Source organism: Solea solea, chromosome 3, assembly GCF_958295425.1.
Source record: "Solea solea chromosome 3, fSolSol10.1, whole genome shotgun sequence".
In the NCBI taxonomy this organism is placed as follows: Eukaryota; Metazoa; Chordata; class Actinopteri; order Pleuronectiformes; family Soleidae; genus Solea; species Solea solea.
In genome coordinates, this window is record NC_081136.1 from 30638262 (window position 1) to 30663640 (window position 25379).

At 42.7% G+C, this 25379-nt stretch overlaps 1 protein-coding gene across 8 annotated transcripts; it reads left to right on the forward strand.

The window, feature by feature from the left end:
- Positions 1 to 97: 97 nt before the first annotated feature.
- znf800b (zinc finger protein 800b) lies at positions 98 to 24238 on the forward strand. Of its 8 annotated transcripts, none has more exons than XM_058625133.1 (13): positions 99 to 508; positions 8338 to 8431; positions 10094 to 10204; positions 11473 to 11797; positions 15604 to 15699; positions 16689 to 16832; positions 18532 to 18712; positions 18813 to 18996; positions 19121 to 19283; positions 19495 to 19859; positions 20082 to 21323; positions 21776 to 21883; positions 22261 to 24238. In XM_058625133.1, the coding sequence occupies exons 3-12, from the start codon at positions 10148 to 10150 to the stop codon at positions 21875 to 21877; spliced, it is 2859 nt and encodes a 952-aa protein (XP_058481116.1). In that variant the 5' UTR covers positions 99 to 508; positions 8338 to 8431; positions 10094 to 10147; the 3' UTR covers positions 21878 to 21883; positions 22261 to 24238. The 8 variants fall into 8 exon arrangements, with proteins under 8 accessions (XP_058481123.1, XP_058481116.1, XP_058481115.1 ...); XM_058625135.1 differs by lacking the exon at positions 99 to 508 and adding an exon at positions 957 to 1278; XM_058625138.1 differs by lacking the exon at positions 99 to 508 and adding an exon at positions 1348 to 2236.
- Positions 24239 to 25379: the final 1141 nt, after the last annotated feature.

Below are 25379 nucleotides of genomic sequence, written 5' to 3' on the forward strand. Positions count from 1 at the left end.
TCTTCTCTGGCGATGAGGTAAACGTCTGAATAAATTTCATCATAAAAAGTATTTTGTCAGCTGCGTTAAGTTTTGGGAAGGTGTGACCACCCCTGCTTCATTTTGCGTTTGCGTTGTGGACTCGTGGAGAGCTGTGTGTGCTCACACAGTTGCGCGTTTTGGGCGACAAAACAGCGCTATAATTGTGGCCTGTAGATAAAAGTTGGATAAATATAAAACTTTGGTTCATTAAAATAGGTCTTATTCTATCCCTTTCTCGCGATGTCGCCATTGATTGACGGCATTTTCAGCTAGAATTGGACATAGCGGGTGCACCTTTGCGCAGAGCCTGGTTTAATGCTGAGTCTCCTCTGGGTGCACAAAGACAGCGGTTCGCAGAGGAACTTGTTCAGAGTGAACCGGGGACGCTGGGAGGCGAAATAAACGATCACCGGACACGAAGTAGCCTCGGGTTTGCAGTTAAGCCCCTTTAAACACACGATTCCACCACCCATCAACGAGATCCAAGGTAAGGACCTGATTTTAAAGCGTTTTGGTGCGGCTGGATGGCTGCGGAGCGGACGAAACCACCTTCGCTCTGGCTTCACGAGCATGGTTGTTTTTGCAGAAAATGGCGTCATCGCCCTCTTGTTTCTGCTTGGCCGCGGTGGGGAGAGGAATAGTTTCAGAGACTTGTAGCAGCCTTTCCGTGTGGCGTTTAGGCCCCTTAAGATCAAATCGCTTACTGCAACGTGTTGTATTCAACAGTAAATTACCAAATATGAGATAGTTGGCGATTTCGCTCGGTAGAAGGACGCGCAAAGATGGAAGGGTCACCGGTCCTGTGCGCCAAGCTGCTTCTTGGAAAAGGTGGCACGGAGCCGCAAAACGCAGCGTTTTACATTCACAATAATGCCATCTTCCGCGGCTTTAGGCTAATCTAGATGACCGGGGATGGTTTAATGTTATTACCAGAGTGGTGATGGACGCATTTATGGGTGTGCTGCACCTTGTCTTTGTGTGTATTTTATTCGGGTTAGCTCGTTTTTACGCCGCACTCCACTTCCACGCTGCAATCGTTGCGAGGGGCCTCTCTGTTACAGCTTGAAAGGTGCACTTTATACTTAGCGTTTCCTTTGATCACGTTAAGCTGTCCCTTTGTTGCTCAAAATAGTGGCGTTTTAGTCTGACAATATAACCGTGTAAAAGGAGATTTTCGGGGATAATGGGGGCGATGCAAATCGTGCCATGAGAACGGCGACTGCCCTGCGCGCTGGTTCGCTGCCTTTGCCAGACGAGGTAGGCTGAATGAGATAAAAATAATAAACAAAAGTCTTTTGGACGAACCACATAGTTTGCACAAAACTGGGGAAGTCCGGCGCTGCGCAATGATTGTGTTGCTGCTTTGCGCAGAGAGCACAGTGGCAGCTGCTGTAACCGCCGCCACCATTTCGCCGCGATATTTTTTTGTGTGTGTTGGCCAACCTTTTGTAAATAGTTGGGGAGTCTTGGATAAAAGAGCACAATAGTATTCATGTGGGCCCTTTTATGGTCTGTGAATGCGGTCCTTAAGTCCCACTCTCTCTGGCTGTCCTGTCTCTCCCCGTCAGCGACGTGCATGCGTCCTAGCACTGGCCACCACACATCCACCACAGCGAGGCCACTCTGCTCCTGCTGCACATTCGCTCTGTTTGGTTCCTCCTTTGGCCAAAAGTCGAGCACCGATGGTGCGCCGAGCGTCACGGTGCAGGCCGTTACGATCAAATCGAAACAACAAACAAACATCAGCCACGGATACAGCACATCACTGACTCCGTGCACATTTGTATTAAGTTTCCTGAGTTATGCAACCGCATCCTCGCAGAGCAAACTGCTCATCAGCCTTTATTTACCCGTCACCCACCATCGGATGGATCATTACGTGTGTAATATCTGAAATGGACCCGTTTCTGTCGCGACGGCACTGAATTGGGTAGATATGTCATTTGCAAATCACCCAGTGCCATTTGCGTCACAGCCCGCGGCCTCGCACGCCCATGGGGGGCGATGGAGTTGCAAATGGAGACTGTGTGTATGTGTGTGTGTGCTGACGCTGCCCCAGCTGAAAGGGAACCAATAGACAGGGACTCGGGCGGCAACAATCGCCGTGCGCTTCCACTCTCCTGTAGTGCACCGACTTGGGATTCCGTGTGTCAAACGCGGAAGACCGCCTCGCTTATTCGGGATGGTTGCGTTTCCAGCTCACTGCCAGGGATGCGTAAGTGGATGCGAACACACACACACAGTCTGGTTAAACCTGCCGAAGGTTCTCTACAGGCCACGGGGAGAGGAGTTTATCCGTCCTGGCGTCCCTCATGGTGCTCGGTCCATGTGGCCACTGTGGAGTCGCTCACGCGTGGATTAATGTCTTTCCACCGGACTGTGATGATGATGTGACCGTAAAGCTTTTATTAACAGCGCAGAGAGTGAGGCACGATTATGGTTCGAACATTGGTTGGACACTCGCGTCGTGTTTGTTGCACGGACAGAGCGCTATACGCGTTTGTGGTTTGGAGATAAGCACAGGGCGTTTTATCCACGAACGTTGGATTTTGTCGCTGTTGCGCTTTTGGGCACATGGGTTAGTTTCACCCACTGGAGTTCAGGAAGCTCATATTTACAGACGTCAAAATCAGTCCGAGGCGACATCGCGAGGATTAATCATGTATCGGCTTAGTTGTATTTAGCTTATATATGTTATATGTAGGGCATGGTTGATGCTGCCAAAAAGATAACGTGATGAAAAGTGTCAGTTTCATGAACAGTCGATAGCTGTAATTATCACAATAACATGTCAGATAGTTAAAGATTGACTTTTGGTCCTGAAGGAAAGTTGAACAAACCAGTTCATTGTGAGATTAAACCTTTTATGGACAGAAAAACAACTAAACAGAGACACATTTAACAAATTGAAGGGCAAATATAAAATGATATGTTGTGTTTATGTACTGTGTATTTGCACAGTGTATACAGCATTTGTTATGTTGATACTGAGGAAAATTATCCTCCACATCATATACTTGTTAGTTTAATTTGGATTTGGTGTGTCCTCTTCCTGTACTTAAATAGAACGGTGATAAAAAAAGACTCTTATCCCCAAACTTTTTTTTTTACTTTTTTTTATTAGGTACCCTCTTTTAAACCATCACACCACAATTCACAGTATAAATCATGACCGAATTTGTGCAGTAATGTAAAGTTTCTGACTCTTTTTACTGCCTTTTTTATTAAAACACCTAATGTTTATTTTGAATAAGTGACCCAGTTATATTCAAGAGATATACTGTTGTGTGTGTTTGTTTGATTAATTGATTAGATAAATGTGTTATTGAAAACATAATGTACATGTTAAATAAATCATTTTTGGTGACATTAACTAGATATCTGATTGTTTATACTGGTATATATTAACTTTTTAACTAAAAGACTGGGGCGAAATTATGCTCATTTATTTGGCGACCCATCTGTGGATCCAGATTCAGTCTTTTTGGAAACGACTTCCCCAAGGTGTAAATTTAGTCCAGATGGCAGCAGGTGGACCTGTGGCTACTGTGACCATTATTTTTTATTTTCTTCATTTAAGGTTCCCAAATTGCTGCACAGCTTGGTGCAGCTTTGAACTTGTTATTTTAGTACGTGATTGATTGGAAACATATTTTTCATTGGGTTTTGACAAGAACCTGGTTCACCCCGTGTTTTTGAAAGTGAAATAATCAGATCAGGTTCAGCCCATCCCTAACAACCTTCATTGCACAAGTAACTCTTACAGTGGTAATGGCCAGTCCAACCTTGAGGAGAAATATGAATGGATATCTAGGACATGAGCATAGAAAAAAAGAGGAAAAAAGTAGGTTATAAGGAACTAAAATAAAAACAGAGGTGGACTGAAGCGGACCGAATCTTCTTATTTGAAGTTTTTTAGTTATTTCTTCTCGCGTGGATTGGGGTTACAGAAACCTGACGTTATTATATTATTTCCCTTGTAAAACAACAACATTCAAATTCTGCCTCGCTCCTGTCCTTGATTACGTTTTCCTAGGTTTTTATTAGTTCTGACCAGAGCGGTTGCAACAGTTCAAGTCAGCATATTTATTACAGTCTGTGTAATGACACATCGTTGTGTTCAGTCACCGCGTCAGCTCATCAGGTGAATGCGCAAGTGAAGTCTGTCAACAAAACCATTAACCTGCCTGCCAGTCGTTAAAAAAGGCAACAAAATCAGTGTCAATAATTTAGTCAACTAGCTAGATAACTACCTGCAAACCAGGAAGTGATCCGTTGCTTTCTCTTTTTTTATGTGTTGTATGTCATTTTAGAGATTTAATTTTAAATAATCACATGCTGCACTTCCACATTTGGCCTGGAAATGCCCACTGTCTGTGTCTACATCACTTTCAGATTCAATGGTAATTTTCTTTTTTGGCACTCATCCATCCAACTCTTGTTTACCCACCGTGTAGATTTAACTGGGTGATGCAAGTGATTGTTGATAAAACACGCGGCACTTATTGCAGCTATGAAAACGTTGTTTTTTTAAGCACAGTAAACTTTAATGAGCAACAAAATATAGACAAAACCCAAGTGATGTTGTCAAGGAGACGGAACTCTGTTTCTGTATGTTAGAGAAATGTGGATGTGTGTGTGTGCACGTGCGTCTTCTCCCATGTGTAGATAAATCTCTGCAGAGAATTGTGTGTTGTTGCAAGGAGTAACAGTCTGGGAGTTTCCTGGTATAGTCATATGACATAGTTACACTGAGAACCGGCTGTTGTATTTCTATGTGAAATAATGTGAGAACATGGTGCGTCACAGTTGCAGGTTGTGCTACTAATGAAATTCCTTACGTGATTTGCTCCTCCCCATTTTTATTTATACTTCATTTATTTTTACAGCAGCCAAAATGCACCAATTAGCTACTGTATGTCAAGCATGTTTAACATTCTCGAGTGTTGTTTGACTTGTGTTTGGCACTCGCACGAGTCAGGAAGCCAAACATCAGTCCTGTTAAACGAACTTTTATTCAAACACTCAACTTTCGTAATTGGGTGCTTTTCATTTTGCCTGGCAGGTTAGATGAGATTGAGTTATGGACATGCAACATTGCAGCTAAACGTCCTGATCTTTGTTTGCCTGAAGCATGTGTTTTAAATGTTGAGCCGAACTTTGCACCTGCATCTTTGTATACGTCTCAGTCGAGTATGTAACATTCTACACCAGCAAATGCAGCTCTATCTCCAAGAATACTGTGCAGGGAAATTCTTACAAAAAGGTTTATTTGAAGAACTGGGGACTCTGTCACTAGGCCACATTATTGTTCTGTTCTGATCCTCTCATGTGGTCAAGTGCATCGCTGGTTTGTCCGTGAGCAGTCAGCACAATCTTAGTGTGTGGAGTCCCTCTATTAAGAGGAAGTCCTGTCAGACCGCATCTATGCAGCCATTGGAAATCACTATGAGGAGGCAGGAACTGCCGTCACTCATTATATGCAGACATTTTGACATATACATACTGTAAATACTCCATATTCACGCTATTATAGGATGATACACAAGGGAGTGTTTACTTATTATAGACAGCAAAGAATGTGACGTTTCCCAAAAGTGAAAGTTCAGCTCTTCTGAATTGGATTTCTGACATTTGTTCCCTCTAAAAGAAAAGTTATTTTCCTAAAGAAGACAGGTTATCAAATGGGAAACATTTTATGAAATCTATTTTTGGTTTGCCTGAACAGAATTAGTTTACTGTGGATTATTCTGTGAGATGAAATTTGAAATTTCTGAGAAATTGATGTCAGCTTGTTGTTTTTTTTTTTTTAACTGAAAATGACATGTCTTTGAAAATAGTTTCAGGACTTTGAGAATTTGTATGTCTGGTAAAATGTGGCTTCATGAAGCTGGTTCAGTTATCTGGCAGTGGCCTCGGGGGCTGTATCAGAGGGAGAAGATAATGACTGACTTTTTTAGTTGTAGCCATAAATAATTTGTTTTGGGGATTCTCAGATTTTGTTTTCCACAGATGCCCCCCACGGCATTTTGGTGTTTCCTCACCTTTATATTTGTTAAAAAGAGGCTTGTATTCATTTTCTGCAGTATTCATCAATTGTTCCAGTGTTCCTCTCAACAACAGTTGTTTATTAACTTCTATCCTTGAATTCCCAGGACACCTTCTCTATGATTGCCTGAGTCAGAATGGGAGTCAATACTTGCACAGAAACGGGAGAATCCCTCATGTTAGTGAGGGAGTGTATTGTAACCACACTTGTGGCTGGATAATATTTATTTTAAACATCGGCAGTGTACAGAGACCCTTTTTAAAAGTGAGTTAAGGAAGTGGTGTACCTTATATGTTCTCAGACAATTGTCCACACAGGGGTTTTAAAGCCTGGGTCAGCTCCAGCAGACTGCTGCTTGTCAAGTTTTAATGAAACACTCCTCACAATGTAATTAGACTAGGGGTAGTTTTTTTTTTTTTGGAGTTGTGATTTGTAATCTTCTAGATGCCATGGTGCACTTAAATGCGTCTCAAAATCTCAAGATAAAGCTATTTTTTTCATAGTTTTCCTGTGTAAAACTAATTTCTGAAATTACTCACCCACACATTACATTTTATTCCCATTCAGAATTCCAGATTGCATCCCAGCATGCATTAGGTGAAACACATTCAACAAGTCGTCAGGGCCTCACAGAGTCTCACATCCATAGCTATGGCCGTTATGTATTTGTATAGACTGTGGAGAGACTTAATTGACAGATTTGCTTCGACAGAAGAGTTAAAAAAAAGGTCCAATTGATTTTGATAATTAATGACTTTAAGTATTATATCAACAAAAATTAAATCACTGTCTTTAAATGAAACCGTTCCATTACTTTGTTGGTAGGATCCAGATTTCCTGTTATGGGTAATGACTAGTGTTAATCTCCCCTCTCTGATATAAATAGAACCTGGGACGGTGCATAATGCATCATTATGCCTGCTTTTAATTTTGCGCGAGTATAAATAATGTTCAATCTAACAGCGCTGTTTGAAATTAACTATTGTAAAAACAGTTAATCTCAACAGACAACACCTGAGTCAAGAAATGAGTTATAAAGGGTCCAGTTTATACTGCACCGGCAGCATCTCACCTGTGTCTTCCTCTAATTCATAGATGCTCTCTGTTTTTCCTGCACCTGTTGTTAGGAGGCCGCAGAGAAGCCTGCGTAAAATACATGTGACATAATGTTACTGTCCTCAAAGGTAAATCTACTCTAGCTTCTACTTTAACCTCTCTGTGCTAAATAAAGAGGGACAGAATTGTCCCTAATCTGACTTTATTTGCAAATTCATTCGTTCATTGTCTACCGCTTTATCCTCCACATGAGGGTCATGGTTAATCTGACTTTAGAAGACAGAAAATCTCTGGGAACAAACTGTGCACTTTAAAGTGCGATCGCAACCCGAATCTGGTGCTTTAAATCGTATAATGTCCTGTTTTTATGGTTTAATGTCAAAATAGTGGCTCACATGTTTTATTTGTTTTATCATGCACTTAGGAAAAATGGCTACACCTGGCTTTCCTTTCTATGCAACACGTATTGTTGTTTCAATACGATTGATATTGCTATATGGTGCATTTGTTGTGATAGTTAAATCATTTGCCACTGTGATTTAAATATGCCCCAGAAATTAAAACATCTAGATGAAACAAATCTTCTTCACCATTGTTTAGTTCTCACTCAGGGATCACAGAATTCAGGTGGGTTTGCTTTAAATTTCCTTCAAAGCTGCCTCTAATTACAGTGATGGCTTTGTGTGTAGTTTCATACCTGTGTGATAACATGATTTACACAGCTGTCACATTGCAAAGTTCTACATTTTCCGATCAATAGAGCAGTCTGACCTGGCAGATAATTTGGTGAAGTTGTGAAATATTACCCGGTTTTGTGTTCCAGTAGTGCGTGTGTTGTGTTGGGGTAACCCACTCGTGTGCTGTTGTCTATTTTGTTTGTTGCTGTTATTTCATGACCTGTCGTTTGGAGACATCACCCAAAAGACAACAACAACTTTTCAACTAAAAAAACATGTGCTTTGATGAGTGGAAGCTTTGTCTCCCTCTGCTGGAGCATTAGTCGAAATACAAAGGACAGCAACGGCTATGATGGAGGTGTTGAGATCACAGTCACACTTATTTGTCACTGTCAGTATTAAAGCACTTAACAGAAGGTGAAGGTTAAACCTCTGCAAAGGAAATTGTGAGTCATTCTTTCCTTTTCTGTCAAATTTCCTGATTCCTATATTTATTCTAATCAAAAATCAATTATTTCCCTTTCTCTTATTCAGTCCCCGTTGTTTTGCTGTGTGCTTGCTCCAAATCTCCACAGCGTGTCATCCCCAGCACCTGTCTCTGGCACCTGTCACAAGTCTGCAATCACAGGTATCACAAAAGACGGGGAATCATAAAAAAAATGACGGCAGCTCAGCATGCCACAGTTCTGCTCATACATGTTCTGCCAAGCCAGTGGAAATGTGCTCGGATGAGGTGTCAGGTGGCTGCGGCCCAGTCTATCTGATCAAAAATGTCTATCTTAGACGGCCACTAGAGGGCACCAACAAAATGTTATTTCATCATCAATGCTATAGTATACATAAAACATGAGACAGGGCACATGCTTTTAGTTAAGTGTCCTCATCAACAGTGATGCATGTGCACTGGCTCATCATATCAAGACTGTGTCCGTGGAACTGTAATGAGGAAGCTTCATGGACTTGGTGCTGTGTATATACTGTATGTGTTGTGTGTTAACCGTAACACTTGTTTGCATACAGTTCCAGAGAAAAGAAAAATGGAAAGTGGTGTATGTGCAACAACAGTGCTCCTGTTCACTCTAAGCTGCTCTATATACCCATTAAGGTATTCATTATGAATGCACACAGAGACAGTGCGTGTGTAATGCAGAATAATAGTGCATCTAACATTAGTCGAATTGTCCTGCCAGCAAATATGGACCAGGAACCAAATTAGACATTGAGAGAAGCGTTTACATGACCTTAAAATATGTGGTTGTGTGTGTTATATTTAGATATCCTTTTGTGGCCTGATGGTTTCTAAGCACTTCACAGCGGGTGAGATGTGTGCCGCGTGCCTCGTAATGCATTATACATGTTTTAACTAGAAATATCAGTGTCGAAATGTCCTGTGGGTTTTATATGTTGGCAGTGTTCTAGTGGATGTGTGATGAATAATTAGCAGCATCTTTTTAATTAGTTACTTTTTGTATTTGTAAATTGAAACATGTGAGGCGAGCAGAGTAAAAGAAATATCTAAAAATAATGTTCTTATTGCCTACTTGTACATTAATTACAGTGTTGCGTGCCAGTGTTGTGATCAGGAATGGCTTGATAGCACCTTTTTGTCTTGTTTTCATATCACAACCTGGGGTATCAATCATAGATGACATTTTTAAAAGAAAACATAAATTTTTTCCCGGGTTTTCCTGCCAACCAGGAAATAATAATATAGTGACTAGCCATTAGGGGTTCCCTCTGCTGATTGCAAGAAGAATTCAGTTTAAATAGAATGGAGTCTTTTGGAAAATGAGCCCACTTAGAGGAAAATAGACAAATAATAAAATAAACGAGCCACAACATCACACAGTGAAATGATGCACTGTTTATTATTGAAGTCGTTTCAGCGTCTTAAGATAATTCCACAGAGCTGACATAATTTGTGCAGTGTGGCAGACATTTTACTGATACCCTACCCAGTGATTTGTATCAGCTTATCCCAAATAATATGAAGTACTTGCTCACCAACATGCAAATGTACTTGTCTGTTTTGTGGTTTTCCTCTGACTTGCACATTTACTTGTCAATTTTCGAGGGTCATTTTGTTTTCTTTTGCGGATGTCAACGGCTGAATCAAGGGGATCCGAGAGCAGGATCTTGCACTGGTGCCTTATGCTCTACCTCTGTCATTTCTCATGTCTATGAAATCTGATAAACAATGCTTTGCTACAGATGTAAACAAGCCTTGTGTGTCTTAATAACACAGTGAGTGCAGTCCTGTGTGTGAGGCTTATGTGGGCTGTTGTTGCAGGTTACAGGTGTGAGCTGGTAGTGAACGCGTGGCGCAGCAGCCAGTCTTGGCATCATGGTGAAGGTCCAGAAGTCGTCTGGGAGGAAGAGCTCTCACTGTCGCCGCAGACAGGTACTGAACAAAAAACAACAAAAAAGACAAGAATGCCTTGATGTTGTTGTCCAGTTTGTCTCATATTCACTGTCGGAGTGTGGAAAACAATTCTGTGTGTGTGAGAACTCCAGCACCCACATACCATTGTTCTTTGTTCTAGGTTAACATACACTATGCTTTCAATGAGCACATGAAACTGAAATTTGTAGCCACTCCACTTTATATTAAGTGAAAATTAGTTGTTTCTTGGATAATACAAATGTACACATGTTCTAAGAAGCTGTCATACGTTTAGTTTTTGATTACTTGATTTGAGTATTCAATATTTAAGTATTATTTTATTATTTTCTATTTTAAATATGCAGAAATATACAGAATCGGCCACATTTATCGACCAAAAATAAAACGACATCAGCTGCACTGATTTCCAAAAATTGTCATTTATTAACAGTGATTTATAAATGATTTTTTGCGTCTTTTCTTGACAAAGAAACATGTTTTCAGTGAGGTTACGCACAGGACCATTAGTCACTCGTTTCAGTTAAAACCATTTCACTGGTTGTTACAGGTTATGTGTATGTGTGTTGCACTGATCATACGGCTTCATTGAGCATGTATATTTGTTTATGCCATGGTATGCATCGTGTTTGTTTGTGTTGTACGGATGGGGCTCACATGGTTTCCAAGTGGCCCACTTGTCCTGAGCGCTGAAGTCGTTTATCCCTCCTCAAGGGCAGGAGGGGACACAAGGAGTGAGTCTGACATAGACAGAGCAAATTAGGATATATTGGTGGGTGGCAGAGGAGAATAGATTGGGGACTTAGAGAAACAAATAGGTCTGAACAAGAGACACAAGTCCTCTCAAATCACACTCTGCACAAACGGATGAAAAGTGTAAACACTAAAGTGCTGATGTGGGGTCACGTATCTGCTGAAGGGTGGCTGCGCTGGACAAGGTTAATGTCCCTCTGCAATGTCTCTGCATGCTCAGGAGACATGGCAGCAACACGCCCCCTTATGAAATTATCCTTATTTTTAAATGAGGACGCAACCTTTTTTCTTTCTATTGATAATTATTAGCCATTACATTTTTATTTATCAGTGGGGAACTGTGTCCTTTTCTTAAAAAAGGGGGTAATTGAAAAATTCTACATCTAAATGACACAACATAACATTTACATAACAATCGGAGTAATGTCTTTCCTATGTTGATATTTATTTCCCGGCAGCCGTTTTGTTGTCCTGTTTCTGTAGCCAATGCTATATTAATGGTTTTGCTCCCGCAGAGTGGTGGTCAGGCAGAGATGGAGGATGACCAGTTCCACTCAGAGACTCAGCATGCAACACAAGAGCAGCCCCAAGGAGGAGACCAGTCCTCAGACCAAGCCCAACTCCGGACAACTGCTCAGTCCGAGAACGGGGACCAGACGGAAATGCCGATGGACTTTCAAGACTCTGCAGCCCAGGCCAAGCGTCTGTGGAAACCCATTCCCCCTCTGCTACCTGAGCCCGATCACCATGGGGGCACCACCACTGAGACCAGAGACCAGAGCTGCCAGACTGAGGAGCAGCTTCAGCAGACCAGTGCCAGCAACTATAGTCATAACACAGGTCAGTACATATTTCTCCCTTTTGAACCACCTGCTGTTTTTATTCATCCACGAACAGCAGGGTTTCACTTTTCCATCAGTTGCAGCAGTTGCTTCCTACTGAAAATTTCAGAAGCATGAGCACAAAAGTTGAAGGCAGTGTCTCTAAAATACAACTAAATGGTCAAAGTCCATTACATTACATTACATTACATGTCATTTAGCAGACGCTTTTATCCAAAGCGACTTACAATAAGTGCATTTAAACAAGTCCAGACCTACAGGCTAAAGCCGTCAGCTGCCAGCTGCCAGCTGTCAGGTCTCTGTTGTAGCTTCACTGCAAGAGCCTTTTTATGAACTTTAAATTATGCCCCCCCCCCCCGTTCAAATCTTCCATCCTAAGGCAAACCGACCACATGTGGACAGTGCTGTGTCCAGGTCGAAACACACCCAGTGCATCCTGCATGCTTCCTCAGATCAGCACAAGATCACCAAAACAACACATTTGGAGGTGGTTTAGAGACGCGTGTGGTCACATTCCCGGGCATGCATGAACACAATCTCTCCTCAGGACGCATTAACCGTCACCTTCTGAGCTGACGTCCTCTGACCCTGTGCAGTTTAAACTCTCCCCCTTTAATGGTGGTAGACAAACCAAGTCACACAGACAACTGGTTTATTTGAGACTGGGTGAAATCCAGATCCAATCACATGTGGCCCTCTTGTTCACTGGTTAGTCTAGACTATCAAACTTTTGTATAACCATTGAATTTAGAGCAGGCTCATTAATGCAATAGGAAATTGGTCTTAATTTGTCTTCAGAAAACTGCCCCTTGTACTGACTCAATTCAATAAAGGGCAATCATCATTAACCCCTAACCTCAAGAAATTCCTTTATGATTTATACTTACTGGTGTTTTTCAGATTCAGATTATATTGACAAAATCAATAGAAGAAGAAAAAAAAAATCAAAGATATTTTTTAAGTAAATTCTGATTATTTCTGTTTTGTTTTGAATGACTGTCCTTAATGAAACCACATGTTGAGATCGGCTCACATGACAGCCCAGCAGTCGTTGTAATTGGATGTTAAAATGTACTACAAAGCTGCCATTGTGTGCGTTTTCTCTTTCTAACCTTTCTTATTTACTCTGCTGCTCAAATTCATCTCTGCCTCTTCGGTCTTTGTGGCTTCTATCTACGTTCTCCTTTTAAAAAGAGACCTGAAGAAGTTGGAAAATTTCAATGTTGTCAGTTCATTTCTAACTTTTGAACATAGTAGCACCACTCACAGTCAAAAGAAGTCGTTTGCCTTAGACTGACGTTTTTGATTGGATGACCTCTGACCCCTCTTGCGAGGGAGGGTGTGAAGGTCGGAGGGTCACTGACTTTCCCTACTGGGATTGTAGCCGTTAGCCTGGGAGAGCCGTCGGGGGATGGGCACGAGGAAAACGGATTCTATCACACATTAAAACGTAATCTCAATCTCACTCTCTGTCAAAACCTCTTACACGGGTGTCATTCACATGTCTAGCCCCCCCTTTTGTCTGTCTCTCGCTGGGTGTGTCCGTCTGTCTGCTAAGCATTTTGTCTTCCGTCTGTCTCTCACTCACCTTCACGCAGACACACACGAACTGGCAATGTTGCACTGATAACCGTGCAGCAGGGTGTCTCTTGTGATGGTGCATTCAAGCATGTTTGGGGCCAGTGGAGCTTAAAACACACAAGGTCTCAACTTCTCGTCTTGTTTTCTGACCAGGCGTCACTAGAACTTGGGAATAACAAAGCAAAGCAAAAATGTGTTTGGTTAAAAAACTAAATAAGCAATGATCACCACATGTTGTCGTAAAATTATGAAAACATGGCATTTTACTCTGAGAATATTACATCTTGAATAAAATAAATTGTATTTTGCGGTGGCTGTAATTGAAGTGAGCGCCTCAGCGCGGAACAAACCATACGCATTTGTCACAGCTTTGTCACACTGACGGTGTTTTCTTTGGAGTTTAACAAAAAAAGAAATGATCTTACCTTCTTTCACATCAGTATAATGGCAGACATAAAAGTTTGAGGTGATTACAGGGCGTGCGGCGACGTTTGTGGGGGCAATTGGCTTCCCTCTTTAGGCTGCCTACCTCTCCTTTCTTCTTTAATTCCCATTTCTATGAAATATGCGCTGTGTTTTTTCACAGTGCTGATATAAAAACCAAGTTGTTAAAGTAAAAAGAAATCGGGTAAAATGAGGGCTCTTTACTTTCCTGCAATTCATCTCGCAGGCAGATCACATCTTCTGCTTGCATCAATAATGTAAGAACCGAAGACCCCTCCTGTTATTTTATATTTAATGTTTTATACAAAGGAAAAGTAAAGGTCTTTGGCAGAGATCAATGAATAAAAAGAACACCCTAATGGCATACTTAGCTTATATTTTTATTTTCAAAGTAAAAAATGTGCTTCGGGTTTTGGTCTTTTATTATATATTTTCTTTATGAATCTGTTATATGCAGTATTTTATTCCTAGTGGTGAAAGGTTTGGATGAAAATAACATGATGCCATTTTTTATTTTGTATAAGTCCGATCTGAGTAGTGCTGTTTATTTCAGACTTAATATACGTATAGTAAATAAAGTAAGTAAATAAAGTGTCAGTGGGTGTGGCTTATCAAACACAACATTAAATCCCTGTTGTCATCAGGATTGCCCTTTTCCAGCTCAGCCTGCAGCCTTTGGTGGTTGAGGTCAACTAAAGTATTTGCGTGAGATCAGTATACAAAACAAAATTAGACATACAAGATTAGTCCAAAATAAGACAATCAAAGTAAACAACACCATTTTTTTCTCCCTTCTATACTCCTGATTAAATAGTTCCTTGTGACACCCAAACTCAAATATCGGATGTGATGCCGGCTCTGACCACTGTTGGACTGAGCACAACAATCTGCCATCAACCCGCCTCTGTCACACCACACTGTGACTTTTCCAAAGCTGTGTTTCCACAAAGTGGTACAGGGCGACTTCAGCTCACCACAGTAGTACAGTTTGGAACACTAAATCCTGCTCGGACTACACCGTGGGACGCGTAGGGCCAGATGGCAATAGCTTTGTCATGTCATAGTGTGAAGTCATCATCGTGGCAAGATTCAGCATAGACTGCCAGTAAAGGAAAAAAAAGAGTGTGACACAGTAAACACTTCTGTGTTTTAACATTGTTAATTAAAAAAAGAGAAACACACAGCCTTGAGTCCTCTCTTTGTAGTAATGCACGATATCTTTTAAAAAAACGCCACAGTTTGTGTTCTTCCCACTGGATTCCCGCTGTCACCCAGAGTTTGACGTCCCTCTGTCGACCAGTTAAAGAATTTCCGCCTGTTTAGTTGCTGATCCCGCTGTGCGAGACGCCTCAACAGCAGGCTGCCAAAAACTGGGACAGTAAGGATCAGTTATTCTGGTAAATCTCAAATGCAAAAAAACGACACGACATAACTGAATCAGACTGCATCACTTGCCGGACGTGATGCTCAACAGACCCCTCCGTTTAGCTTCAGTCGCCTGAAGAAACATCACAGATTTGATTTTGTTTCTCTTCACATCTTTGATACAGTTAAGAAAAGGAAAAGGCGATGAATCTCTGTGTGTGTGCGTGTGCAACAAGGTAATTAGGTCAGCATGAATCCCTGTCTCATACTGACCTTATTGTCCAACTCTGATTGTGCGTACCCCTTTAAGCACCCAGCTTTGCAGGTCCTTGGAATTCCCCATGTGATGCTGTGTTTCTCAGAGATGTTCCCGCTCTAATGTAATTATATGCCGGCTCTCTTTCCCATCTCTAGGTGTCTGTACTGAGCCAGGAGATCCTCCACTGCTCCAGCAGCCTCTGCACACCTCAAAGTCTGGGATTCAGCAGATAATCGAATGCTTCCGCTCAGGTGTGTGTCTGTGCCTCTTTCCTCTGTGTCTTTTTTATTTCCCGTCATACTTTTTGTTCCTTTCTTTTTGAAAGTGATGACTGAGTTCACGGCTGCTTGGCTGTTGGATTGGTCGGTGACTTGTTTTAAAAGTTATTTCGCAAGGTTTTGCCTATGTGTACATTTTTCTTTGCTCTGTTAGAAATTGAAAAAAATATTTATCAAAAATCTGAATTGCCTGTCAGTAGCAGTCCATCACTAGTATCGCATGTTTTTAGCTGATTTACAAAAACTGCCCTTCCATGGTTGATTGCTATTTAGATGTAAAATAATACGGAGAAATGCTTGCTTTGCATTTACATTATCTTAACACTGCAGCACATTTGTTTATTCCTGTGTTCTATAGTGGCCATGGAGGCATGTAAAAGCACCACAGCTATTTTAACTGCTCCCGTTGGTCTCATTGCATATATGACTACACGCGCGTCGAGCCAGCTGTGTTAAGTTTAGCGTGACGTCCAGAGCTCCAGCGAGCTGAGCTTCTCCAGTCAGGGACATAATGTTATGTTGTGCACTGGTATTTTCTATTTTTCTGTGGTACATGTGAGAGTGCTGCCTCTACTTAAAAGACACTTTACTGAGATTGAGCAACTTTATGGCAGATTTAAACGATCAGCTCTGCTCCACTGCTGAACCCCCGCAATGACAAATCTCTCACCATTTGTTATGTACTGTAGATTCTTTTGTATGTTGGAGAGAAGCCTCGGAGGGTGAGAAATTTAAATTAATTTAAATGAAAGAACATGCCTTCAAAAAGCCAAGGTAGCCTGGAGCCATCAGGTCATCAGTATTGCTAAGTGGAACATGACAGCAAGGTGATGCAAACGCTCCCTTTCTCAAGGCTTCTTTGTAACATTTCCATAATGAGGAGTTTAATGACATTTTACAGTATCCTGTAGGTACATGTTATATGTCCTTGCTTATCATCGCTGCTTATCTTTGTCCCGCAGGCACCAGTCAGCTGAGGCACATGCTGCTGAAAGAGGTGGACACCATTTTTGAGTGCAGAATGTGCCGCAGTCTGTTCCGCGGCCTGCCCAACCTCATCACGCACAAAGAGTACTACTGCCTGTCGCGGCTGCCCGATCCAGACGGTCAGTAATGCCGCGTACTAGCATCAGCACACATGTTTCTAACCACAGCCCTGCTCTTTAAAGTCCTGAAATCAAAGCAGAAACACATGAAAGATAAAAAACAACAAAACAAAACAAAACACACAAACGCCCGTAGACTAAACTAAAGTAAAACTGGTGGAGAGCTGCTTCACATTTTCACAGGTGTGTGTACATGCCTGCGGTCCTGTTCATGTCAGTCTAGCGTTCCACACATTTGTGCTCAATTTCACATTCCGTTACAGTAACCTAGCAAGTGTGCACGGTTGTCATATTCTTTGTTGTCCCTTTTGACCAAAACAAGATCACGCCACCAACTACACTGTGTCATAATCAGCTCCTTATGGTATAATACAGCCTTTGTGACTGGAGTTGTAGGGTCTGGTGTATGCAAACCACTGTGGAAATGAGGGGGAATGAAGACATTTATGTCACGTGGATATAGAAAGTATAAAACCCAGGCAGGGGCTGACCTTTGCACAGAATCACTGATTAATCTAAACCTTCCTGAGGTGTTTCTCCATTTGACTTCATATTCTTTCACTCCGGGGTTTCTATTTTATCTTGCACATCATCTGTCTCCTACTTATTCCTCTCCTCTTACCTCTTTTCTCTGTATGCAGACCCCATTCTTCCCTTCACACAAAACATTCACACATGAAATCACATGCACACTGTGACATCTCCAGTCCATCAATCAGTCCTCTCACAGAAAGTGCAGTTTCCCACTCTGCTCTTCCCTCACGTTGCAACGGAAGCTGCTGTTGATCTTGGGCCATTTGTGTTTTATCTGTCGCAGTATGTGTTCATGTCTTTATTGCTGCTTGGAAATGGTCGGGGACTCTGCGAGGATGAAGGCTAGCAGATGTCCTGTAATTCTAGGTTACCTGACTCTCCTTTGTTCTCCTACCACTAAAGGAGGAATCAATGTCTTCATATTCTGCTCACTTTCATCCTCTGTAATGATCGCTTCTGAAAAAGCACAATATCACAATCCCCTTCACATCTGCTTGTGGTCTTAATTAAGTTGTTTCTTGTGTCAGTGACTTCATTTTTCTCAATCAAGAGTCAGTTACCGGCTGAGATGTTGATAAATGTCTTTTTTTAATGTACGCGTACATGTTTTTGAAATACTAAATGTTCACAAACCAGGCCTAACATTGGACAAATACAGTCAAAAAAGCTCATGTTGTGATGAACCAGAGCAGAAAAATAGAAGAAAAATGTTTTGTCGCTCTGTTAATAGAAGGATTAACCTTGTATTTTCTAAATATTTCATACTTTTAAGGGAAAACTTCAATCCTTAAACCCAGACCACTGCTGAGTAACTGATAAAAGGAAAAAAAACAGGCAACCGCTATGACATGACTGCTAAGATGTTGCATTGCTGTTTACTGAGGGGTTTTTTTTGTCATCAAATCCAGTCCAAAGGACACACTGAGTAGCAATGAGTAGCTCAGACAACATGCAGAGTTCAAGTATCCATACAAATGCGAGCTGGACCGAATTTGCCAGTTTAAATGGACTGAATTCTCAGCAGCCAAAAAGATAACTCAAAACATGAACTGAACAGAAAATATAATATTGCTTTCTGGATGTGGGACTCAACATAATTGAGGTTACCGGTACTTTATGTTTCTTTGAAAGATAAAATGTTTGTTTGTTTGTTATTTTTCACTAGGTTCTTCTGGGGAGGACAGGCAGAGTGCAGCCATGAAGGATTTACTGGACGCCATATATCCCAGAGCCGAGCGACCGGACTTTGTCGTCCGATTGGAGCCTATTCAGACCACTACCAAGGCCGTGTTCCAGTACCTTAGCACAGAGGATGAGCTAACAAGATATCCATCACGCACAGCCAGGTCAGTGGTATAATGAGCTTATCATTTGTGAAGTTTAGTGTGCTTTAGCCAAACGTTTGTCTTTCAAACTCTTCTTATACACCATCTATGTCCTTTACAGTGCCAGACAGAGTCCAGTAGCATGGGAAGGAGAGGCAGTGGAGAGCGGGGACCAGGCGAACCAGCGAGGTGCAACAGAGAGCCACGGCAGCCCTGCACAAAACCAGGGACAAAGGAGATGGGAGGGCGAGGAGGAAACTAAAGACGAGCCGCCACAGCCAGAAGATGAGGGCTCCACGAGCGGGGTGGGTGACCGGACGAGAAAACGACGCACGATTCTCTTTTTTTATCAGCCTTGTTTTCTTTATTGCCTCGTACGTTGATGTCCGTCAGTCTCTCACCCATCCGTTGTTGTCTCTCCTCCGTCAGGTCGACGACGTGACAATCTCGTGCTGTCTGTGTGGTCAGGACTTCAACTCGCGTCGCAGCATCAGGCGTCACTGTCGCAAGATGCACCAGACCAAACTCGAGGAGCTCCGGAAGTTCACCGAGACACGCACAGTACCCACAAGCCTGCTCTCTATGGTCAAAGGTAAATGGTCACACATTCTAACACATATCTAACACCCGATATCACATAAGTCGTCATACTGACGAGAAAGATGGTGAAACTATGCTGAAAAGAGCTTTTATACTCGCATATAATGGTTGGTCACGAGGAACTGGTACACAAACGTTTGAGTTTTGCTTTTCAGTACTATACTGACTTAAAAAAATCATAATTATTCTTGTTGATGTTGAAGGTCGGCCGAGGACTCTCAGCACACCGACCGGAAAATCCTGCCCAGTGTGCCTCAAATCCTTTGCTACCAAAGCCAACGTGCGGCGTCACTTTGACGAGGTGCACCGCGGTCTGCGGAGGGACACCAACTCGCCCGGCGTGGCCCCGCGGCCGGGCCAGCCCCTGCCCGTGGAGGCCACGCCACCCAAGAAGAGCAGCAGTTCCTCGCCTACACGTGGCCAAAATTCCAAGTCCGCCACTTTGAACTCTAAACCGGCATCTTCAAACCAAAACCAAGCCAAACCTCAGAGTCAGCCGCCTGCCACTCCACAGGCAAACCCGGTCTCGTGTCGCTGCACGCTCTGCAAGAGGAATTACAGCTCCCAGGTTGGTTTTTTGTCACTAGTTGCATTTCAGAGCTCATCTAGCTCATCATCCTCTAGTTACTTTTTTTATTTTATCTGTTTTAACTGTTAACTGTTGCTTTAGTCTTTGGGTTTTCAAATGAGCCAAATGCAAAAGCAGAATTTGTGGGCACACACTTGCATGGATGTACTTTATGTCATTTTAAAAGATGTTATAATTTTTAATTTTATCTCTGTATTTCAGCTCATGTTGAAGAGACACATGCGTATTGTCCACAAAGTATACAGTGTAAAAAGTAACAGATCTGCTGCCACACAACCCCCTGCTGCTCCAGCGGCTCCAGCGGCTCCAGCACCTCCAGCACCTCCAGCAGCTCCAGCGGCTCCAGTAGCTCCGTCTGTCAGCAGCAGCAGCACCAACGTAGGCCCAAGCAACAGCATCCGAGTGAAGGAGGAGGCAGTAGAGCCTTCAGATGACGATGACGAGGAGGAGGATAGTGACAGCAGCTCTGCCCCGTCTCCGAGTGACAGCACTGGGACGACTAAAGGTATTTCTGTGGCTCAAAACTCCTTGAAGGTGAAGGAAGAGGAAGCACCGCAGAGCCCAAAGACCATGTCGTCCTCCTCGTCGTCCTCCTCACGCGGGGGAGGTGTGTGCAGCGGAGCCGTCACCACCAAAATCCCCAAGCTCTCGGTGGGCTTTGACTTCAAGCAGCTGTTCTGTAAGCTGTGTAAGCGACAGTTCAGCTCACGGCAGAACTTGACAAAGCACATTGAGCTGCACACAGACGGCAACGACATCTTCATCAAGTTCTACCGCTGCCCGCTCTGTCGCTACGAGTCGCGGCGCAAGCGCGACGTCCTGCGTCACGTGACCGTCGTCCACAAGAAGTCGTCCACGTACCTCGCCAAGATCATGCCCAAACTGGAGAGCCGGGCGGTGAAGAGGCTCGCCGAGGCGGTGCTCAACAGCTCGAGTCCCAACAAGAGGACAAGCGCCAGCGTGAAGGAGGAAGTCAACGGACGTCCCACCTCTTCATCGTCCCCCTGTCCTTCTCCACCCGTCACACGCAAACAAGAAGGCTCCGCCGCGGCCCCGACTTCCTCTTCGGCGACCCCCTCCTCTTCGTCCTCCGCACCCCCTACCGCCCCAGCCACCCGAAAACAGCAAGACGTCCCACCGCTGCCGCTTACGCCGTCCCCTCCCGTCACCCGCAAGCAGGAGAGACAGCAGAGCCACCAGCATCGCCCCACCAGCCCGCCGCTGACCCGGCGCAGTGAAAAACACACGCACCTACGCAACTCCTCCTCCTCCACATCCACCTCCACCTCCACCTCATCGCCCAGCAACCAAGCGCCGCACACGCGGCGACACGACGCACAGTCGGAGAGCAGCAACACGGGGACGACCTCCACCGAGGTCAGGGTGACCAAGAATTTCTCCCTCCATGCGTGTGACCAGTGTGGACGAGCTTTTGCAAAGAAGGTATCTATATATTTATTTGAAATTTCAATTTCTGCTTCATAATAAACAAAAACCTCAAATGTTCTGCTGCCATATACTGTTTGCCTTATTTTCTTTCTAAATTGGAGATGTGTAGATTCATATCAGTCTGATACTGGCCAGAAGAACTGAATCAGATATTGCATAAAGATAAATAAGTCCTAAATATGGTATAACTGCTTTAAAGAATGCGCGCAGCATGCTGTAAACAGAGAGAGACCTCTACCACCACATGTGAGTGAGGGCTTTTTTGCCATTTGAAAACAAACAAACAAACACAGCTCATTTTAATATGTTAAGAAATCAGTAAATGGTTGAAATATCTCCGTTTTTATTGCTTTGTTATAATACATACGGTGAAACTGCTAAAGAGACGAGCAAGTATCTGCATAATGAGCGCATATGTATTTTCTTCTTTTTCTTTTTTGTGTCAGCTCTATCTGGAGTCTCACAAGAGAAGCCATCGCAATGCAACGACAGCAGCAGCCAACAAGAGGAAAGGAGTGAGCACCCGCTCCAAATCTCTGATCTGGTGAAAGAGTGTAAGAATATAGATGTTTTTTTTACCTGCAGTACCACTGCCGTCTACTTCTCCTCTCACTGTTTGTTCCCGCCCCCTCTGTCTCTGCACTGGATTTATTTGTTTAGAGTATTCAGACTCCCTAAAGACACGCCGGTGTGCGGGTGTTTGTGTGTGTTTGTGCATATGTCCATTTCTTCGAGCTGAGATGAGGAAACCACAACCATTGTGCGTTTACTCCATTCTTCCTTTCACTTATATCTTTCATTCTGCTCATTAGAAGTCTTCCTCTCTCGTCGGCCTGTCTCCCTCCTCATTAATTACCTCTTCCTTCCCTTACACACTGTACTGTCTTCTTCTTCTTCCCCTCATCTTGTTCTCTTCTCTCTCCACTCACAGTCTGCTGGCGATAACGGACGACCGAGCCCCCAACAATGAAGGAAAGATTCAAAACACTGAAAGAGAAAAAAAAACAATGGATGAATGGATGTAGCAGAGACCAGAGATGGAGGAAACAAACAAGAGGAACAATGAAGCAGGACAGGGCCGAAGTACGTGTGAAGGGTTTTCCTCCTATTGTTTAAGAACCAAATATGTTGTCGGGAACGATGTTTCTTTTGTGCATTTTCACGGTGAATCCACGGCGGCGCTGCTATCCATTTAGAGTTTGCTTGCAACTGTCGCACATGTCCGTATTTACTTTCGACAGTATGTAAATATAGATGCGTATGCAGGCGACTAACGCGAACCGCTTTGCTCTCTGTAAAACCATCTGTAGAAAAAGATGATGGTGTAGAAGTGTGTGAAAGAGTGAGTGAATCAGAGCAGAAGCCACATTCAGCTTCTGTTTGTAGAATTTCAGACCAGTTAATCTTAATTTGTTATGTCTATTAATTAATTAATGAAGGAAACAGAATCCCTTTTGCTTAGATGATCAGAAAATCGATTACTCCACTTTCACGTCCTGCTTTCTCACAGTGATCCCCCCCCCCCCCCCCCGTCAGTGTAGCTGCGTGCCTTAGAGTTTGAACGTCTACGTCAAATGTTTCCTCACAGTTTCCGTCTGCATTTAAAACATTCATTATGCTAAGAGTCTTATTTAATGACCTGCTGTCTCGTCTTTATTGCGCTCATCAGCCTAGATGGTTAAATCGGGTCTGATCAAAATAAGGGAGAATCCAAGGTGTTACACATCTGTTTTTAATTTTCCCAGTATCCACTGGTGTTATCTACTGTGTTTCAGTCAGCAGGGACGACGTCTCGGCACACGTCGTGAGGAGTAATCCGTGGTCGAAAGCTTATATTTGCAGACGAGGTCATCTTTGGTTTATCAGCTATGTCGCTTTTTGAAATCAGAAACCATTATAACTGGAAAATCACAAATATGAGAGCATAAGGACCACAAAGTGTTAACTGTACTGTGTCTCCCAATCGGAGTAATAATTTAAAATGACCACTTGGACATGGCTGTCTCCACTTAACGTAGCAGCAGCAGCAGCAGCAGCGGATGCAACAAGTTTTGATTTGACCGTGGCTTTTGGGGGGAATCTGTTTATTTACGGTGCTAATATTGATCATTAAGTGCCAACTGATCAGAAACTAGAAAGCCGCCTGCCTATGAACGCGTCACTTTTCCCCGTTCAAAAGTTTACATTAAACTTTTTTTGTGTTTTGTTCCATTCACAATGACATGTTGCAGGAGCCTTTTTCCCCTTTGTCTTTACCAATATAATTTATAAACATCAGTTCCTCCTGAGGTAGTCTTGAAAAAACACTGGCACATGAAGAGAAGCTGGACTGAACCCAGAGGCAGACCAAATGTACAGTAGATATGTCTTAAATGTTCAAACGATCGGAAGCCATGAAATGGAACAAAAGCAGGAAAAAACGAGGAGCGGAGGAAAGACCAAACTTTATTTTTATAACTGAAAACGCTAGCGTGTCAGTCTTGAAAAACATGTACATATGGATTCATCCTAAAACGGATGGTATAAATGATGATAGTTCTATTAGTCGCAGTAGTTACTGGCTTGTACTTAAGCGTTGGTTGACATTATGCTTTGAACATGTCCGACTCGGTCACTGTTTAACACTGAGGCAAGTTTAGTTGTCGTTTTTTTTTTCTTTTGTATCTCATTCCTTTTGAAGGAGGACGCCTTGTTGAAACGTGACGAGAAGAGAACGCGAATCGAACCTCAAGAAACTCTTTAGGATTTTTGTGTTTTTGTCAAATTTAACGTAGCCATTTCCCTCCTCATTAGTTGTAATCTGTTATTTAGCTTCACATCCTAGAGAGAAACGCGAGAGGAACCTTTTGAGATGTGACGAGAATGTCGAACCCAACCACTTAAATAAAAATGTACTGCTTCAAACCTCACTGACGAGTCTGGCTTTTTGTTCTCCCACCAGCACCTCAGCCACGACACTTCCATCAGTCATGTTTGTTTACTGTGTTTTCACGAGGGGATTTCATCTGCCCGTGACGCAAATTGCTTCCTTGGGACATTAACATATTCACTTATTTTTCTCCGAGAATTCTACTCTGCGTTCCACATGCGTTCTCCTGCGCCGCGGCACGTCACTGCCTCCGTCGACGTCTCAAAGAGAAAGGCAAGGATTTATGTTGTGACAAGCACAGCTTTTATATATATATATAGATAGATATATATATGTATTTTTTTTTATATGAATAAAGTATTCATTAACAGCTTAAAACCACATATTTGTACAGCTGTTGACTAAATGTATACTGTTTGAAGAATGATGCTGTCTGTTTCTTTTTTATTTTGTACAATATACGAAATGAGAGAAGCTATTATTTTGTGACGTTGGCCTCTCTGCTCATTCATTTACGACGTAATCCGTCTCTTCCCCAGAGATTTAGAAAAGCAACAGTGTCGGAAACAGACGTGAAGGAAGCAGTAATGCAGCAAGGCACTGCTACAATTAACGTAAATGTACCGTAATGTATGAAAACTGCATTGCAGCTTTAAAGTCGTACATCAAAACTTGTAAAAGTACTTTGTATTTGATGGAGCGTGGTGTGTCCCTTTTTAAGTGTTCGGCTAATAAGCATGATCGCTGTTACAGTATAGCTCAAGGTACATAAAGTAAATTTAATTAAACATTAGATATGAGAGGTGGGAATAGTTGCATGATGTCTCCCTATCGTTCCTTGGCTTTACATAAACAAAGAATTAACTTGTCATATACATAATACATAAGAAAAATAAAGTATTTGTTAAAGTACTTGATGTATAAAGAAATTGCAGGTAATTTGGGGTTCAATTGAATCCTTATATTCATATAATAACAATCCAAATTGGTCATAATACATATATAGCTTATATCAAGTCTAATGCACCACTTATCCTCTCATGTAGTTTAAAAAAAGCTTATGATTTGGCCTCCTGACCCCTCCACAGTTGCACTTACACGTCAATTGCCACAAAGTGGCGCCATTGCACCGCGCCAGCGAACCGTGGCCTCTCTCTGCAAAGCCACACAACTGGGACATG